Source organism: Macadamia integrifolia, chromosome 1 (assembly GCF_013358625.1).
Source record: "Macadamia integrifolia cultivar HAES 741 chromosome 1, SCU_Mint_v3, whole genome shotgun sequence".
Lineage (NCBI taxonomy): Eukaryota > Viridiplantae > Streptophyta > Magnoliopsida > Proteales > Proteaceae > Macadamia > Macadamia integrifolia.
Genome location: NC_056557.1, coordinates 8,584,012 through 8,588,538, shown reverse-complemented (window position 1 = coordinate 8,588,538; position 4,527 = coordinate 8,584,012). Strand labels below are relative to the sequence as shown.

At 37.1% G+C, this 4,527-nt stretch overlaps 1 protein-coding gene across 2 annotated transcripts; it reads right to left on the bottom strand.

The window, feature by feature from the left end:
* Positions 1-2,095: 2,095 nt before the first annotated feature.
* LOC122076478 lies at positions 2,096-4,204 on the bottom strand. 2 transcript variants are annotated; one of them, XR_006139490.1, is made up of 3 exons: positions 3,446-4,204; positions 3,005-3,159; positions 2,096-2,471 (listed from the first exon to the last, which is right to left on the bottom strand). XR_006139490.1 is itself a non-coding variant. In XM_042641783.1 (2 exons), exons 1-2 carry the CDS (start codon positions 4,088-4,090, stop codon positions 3,064-3,066), a joined length of 741 nt encoding a protein of 246 aa, XP_042497717.1. In that variant the 5' UTR covers positions 4,091-4,204; the 3' UTR covers positions 2,859-3,063. The 2 variants fall into 2 exon arrangements, 1 of the variants encoding a protein (XP_042497717.1); XM_042641783.1 differs by lacking the exon at positions 2,096-2,471 and having other exon boundaries at positions 2,859-3,159.
* Between the last annotated feature and the right edge of the window lie 323 nt (positions 4,205-4,527).

Genomic DNA, 4,527 nt, shown 5'->3' with positions numbered 1-4,527 from the left:
TTTTTACTTTCACTCTTCTTTTCCTTTCCTTTTGGACTTCTTTTTTTATTTTAATGGAGGGCAAGGTGGTAAATTCATATGCTATTGTGCAAGGGAAACATCGATAGCAAACACAAGTCTACGTTTATGAGCAAGTAAATTAAATCAAACCACCCTTGCAAAGGCCACTGAACTGAACTCTAGGCTATTTTAAGTCCCATGATGTCCTTATCCACGTTTACTTTTCTTGCTTTGGAATCTTTAATTCAAAGCTGCCTATGGCTGGCAAAGCATCAATCGGTACTGATTTAGACAAGTCTTCAATAACCTCAAAGTCTACATCACATAATTTATAAGATTGTTGTAAGAAGCATGACCAAATTGGCAATAATTATAAAATGGGCTCTCTGTTATATAGTTCTTGGAAAATAACGATCCCTTGAGCAGATTCAAAATCTATAAATGGAGACATAAAAGGCAACAGAAACAAATTTCATTTAGTTAAGATTGCCTGTATAATCTGTACACAAAATTACAAAAGATTCTAAGGTACCCAGTGTACTAATAGTACTTGAAACATTATCTTTATAACTCTTCATTCTTCAATTCTCCAACTAGTTTTTGTATAACAAAGAGATAGAGATTCACAAAAGGTCCAAATTACAGAGAGCATAAAAGGCAGAAAGCCCATTGCAATTAGGTGAAAATCATACCTTCCTTCCCACCTCTCTATCTATTATTACCCATAAACCTACACTTATTGGTCCCTTTATGGACTGCTTTCTTTGGCCTTTGGCCTTTTATTTTTCTCTTTTGTTTGTGTTTTATTGCTTTTGCCTATACTTTTGTGTCATATTTTGGCCTATGCGTGGAATTATTTCTTTTGCTTTTGCGTCTTTCGTGGGATTTTTTGTTTGGACACATAATGCCCTTTGCTTGTTTAATTAATAATTGATGGGAAAAAACCTCTGTGGGGAATGTGGCTCCAGTGCCTAGACATAGAGGGAGGTGGGGCAAAATAACCGTCGCACTCCCCATTAAAGGTGGAAATGCCACCTCTGTTGTTGCTTTCATCATTGCTCCTGTTGGCCCCTATGCACGCATAGAGCCAATGTTTTCCCACAGGAAACACTTGCCCTTAGTTGATTTATTGATGTATGGATTCTTTATGTGAAATGTGAATTTGGAGCTTTCGCCTGTATTTCCTTTTTAAATTTTGCCTCGTGATTAGTGGATTCATTCAGCCTATTTCTTAAGAAATAAAAAAGGAAATTCAATGCCAGAGGAAACTTTTTAGTGGATTCATTCAGCCCATTTTCTTTTTAAATTTTGTCCTGCATTCATCTATCCATGTAAAATTCATCATACAGGAGATACCCTTTGAGTTGCAGACTGCTAGAGTTAATTTGTAGGACTGTTGACCACGGCTTTTTTGTGGCTAAAGAATGAGAAATTTTCCTCCTATTAATTATATGAATCAAATGTTTCATTTCATCTGGGATATCACGCAACCGGGGGAGGGAATTATAGACTTTGTCCAAAGGAAGGAGGGGGAGGGAGATGTTTTAAGACCCTATGATGGTGGCTAAGAGAGCGGTTCAGGTTCACGTACAAGAATGTATGAGAACTGTTTTGATCCATGGATGTAGAATCAATTTTCTCTCTCTTCATATAATAGATTCTATATACACGGATCAGGAGTGTACGAAAATATTCTCGTAAGTGAACCTGATCCGTTAATGGTGGCTGAACCCTACCCATGGAGTAAAACTCTCCTAATTTTTATGTCTTGTAAATGCATATGATATATTAAACACCTTACATTAAAATCAAGATGAACAGTTGGTGTGTTTTTGTGGAAGAACCAATTGATAAATCTTCACTTAAGCACAATGAGGTACGAATGCTATGACTTGGTGGTGAAGCGGTCGAAAGAGCCTCTTGACAATCTTGGGGGTAAAGTTACGTATTTCTCGACCCCCCAGACCTCGCACACACAAGAGCCTTGTGCACGGGTACCGCCTTTTTAAGCACAATTAGGAACTTGCAGTTGATCTTTTTACAAATGTGCAATATGTTGGATCAACAAAACAAAAATCTTTATTGCTAAACTAAATACAAATAAAAAAGGCTATAGACTAGTATGCTGTTCTACAAGGGGAACATCGAAACCAAACCCAAGTCTACATATAAAGATCGAGCAAGTTAATCAAATCAACTGACTTACTGACCCTTACAAAGGTCACTGAACCTTAGTCTAGTTTAAATCCATGTCCTTACTATGTCCTACTTTTCTAGCTTGGGACGCTTTCGGGGAAAGTTGAACAAGGCATCAGTCAATACAGATTTGGAGAAGAGAGAAGCCTTCAGTATCCTTGGCAAAAGAAGCATGACTAATACCCTTCAGCACTTAATGCTTTGTTCATTGATTTACTCGTTATTTACTTCATAGTCATCATAATCAGTGGAGATATGTAGAAAGCCCCTGTACTCTGAGAAAGAAAAATATGCCTCCTCATGATAAAGGATTAGACCAAAACAGAAGTTTCAAATTGAACAAATAACAAGTTCAGAATTTATTTTCATAGATAGTGCATATGATTCTTTTATTTGGCAGCTCTGTTTGATCTGTTTTTTAGATAAACACAGCGACGAAGAAGCATCAAGCACATGTTGGGTCTGAAAGAACTATCTCAGCACTAGAGGAAGAGATTCAAGGGATTGGAGAAGCCACACGCTCCTTGGTCAGCTTTTACTTTATTATTTGATAATTAAGAATGCTCATTTATATTTCTCCTTTCTTCAAGTAATTTAAGAATGCTGATTTAAGCATAACAAGGAACCTGTGGTGGATTATCTTTCTACATACATGCAATACGTTCGATCAACAAGACTAAAAATTCTTATAACCAAAATAATACAAAATAAAAAAATGCTATAGACTAGTATATATGCTGTTCTATAAGGGGAACATCGATGACAAACCCAAGTCGACATTTATGAGAAAATTAAATCAAACACTTACAAATTAAGGTTCAGTAGAACTCTAGGCTATTTTAAATCCCATTTTGTCTCTAGCAAGGTCTACTTTTCTTGTTTGGGAATCTTTAGAGCAAAGTTGACCAAGGCATCAGTCAACACTGTTTGGGAGAGGAGAGAAGCCTTCAATATCCTCAAAGCCTGCATCACAATAGTAATATTGATGTAAGAAGTATGCCTAATACCCTTATAAACCAATGGCACCAACTTTAGTTGAAGATATAACAATCCAATGGAGCTGTATGAATGCAGGGAACGGACTAGCAGGACATATACATTACCAACCTTCACCATGACCTGACCATATGGTTCTGAATTTAAGGGAATCAATGCGATTTCACCATAGGATAGGACTAGTAATTCACTGGTTCTACCTAATTATCTATGAAGCATATCGTAATAATTACCAAAAATTTTAGCCACTCACCTCCACCGTGCCCACTTTAACCGTACGAACCTCCAAGTCATCTAGGGAAAACTCCATGCTTTTAAGAAAGGAGAGACTCCAGAAGGAATCTATTGGAGTGAAAACCAAATTGTCTGTTATGAAGAACGTCTCTGGTTCCTTGAGAAATCCTCCTTGACCTGCTGTTTCACTTGTTGGAGACTTGGGATTTACAAATTGTAATCGTGAAAGGGTGCCAAAATGATTCGCATTATTCATCTCAGTAGTCAGGAAAAAGGTGTAAGAGTAGTTATGACTAAAATCCTGTACACTTTTACACCACAAGGAAGGAGGAGGCTGTTCAGATTCTTTTACTCCTAGTGGGTTGCTACTACAACCAAAACCACGGCTGACCACAGGTTGCAGCAGCAGCTCTCTTAGACTATCATCCCTCGTAACTCCTGAACATTCCACACTCCTATACAAATTGTCCATGGATCCCAGTGATGAATTCCCACCCAAGAGTCGTAAAATGGATCCAAGGGGAAAAGTAAGGAAGCTGAGAAGAAAGTCAACCATGTCTTCCCCTGCTTCAGCATATAATACTTTTTTAATCGACTTATTCACCATTAATTTCAAATTCAAACCTTCTGCAGAGCTCAAGGAAGACTGCAACACTTCTCCCATCTCAAATTTTAAACCTTCAGATGTAAATTCTTGCTTTCTAAGAAACACATCTGTCAGAGGTGTCTTGGAAAATAAAATTCCCTTGAGCAGTTTCAAAACCTGTCAATGAAGACATGGAAGACAACAGAAACAAATTCCTTGAGCAGTTTCAAAACCTGTCAATGAAGACATGGAAGACAACAGAAACAAATTTACAAATTTACAGTAAGTTAAGATTGACTGAATGATTTAATGTTCTATCACACAATACAAAAGTTTCTGATGGAGGTACCGAATAGTGTACTCATGATAATACTTGAAACAGTGAATAGCTAGCTGATTTATAGGATCCCCAACCCAAAACTCTCACAGTAAAAGAAACTAATAGTGAATAAGACTTTAAACACGTCTATAAGCCTTCATTCTTCAAATTTCCAGCTAGTTCTCATATAACATAC

What these genes read in the sequence shown, in the direction of transcription:
- LOC122076478 (XM_042641783.1), bottom strand. Translation starts at nt 4,090, where the DNA reads ATGGGAGAAGTGTTGCAGTCTTCCTTGAGCTCTGCAGAAGGTTTGAAT. An exon ending in TTAAAGTGGGCACGGTGGAG is followed by an intron (nt 3,160 to 3,445) that starts GTGAGTGGCTAA and finishes ATTGTGATGCAG; the next exon opens with GCTTTGAGGATATTGAAGGC.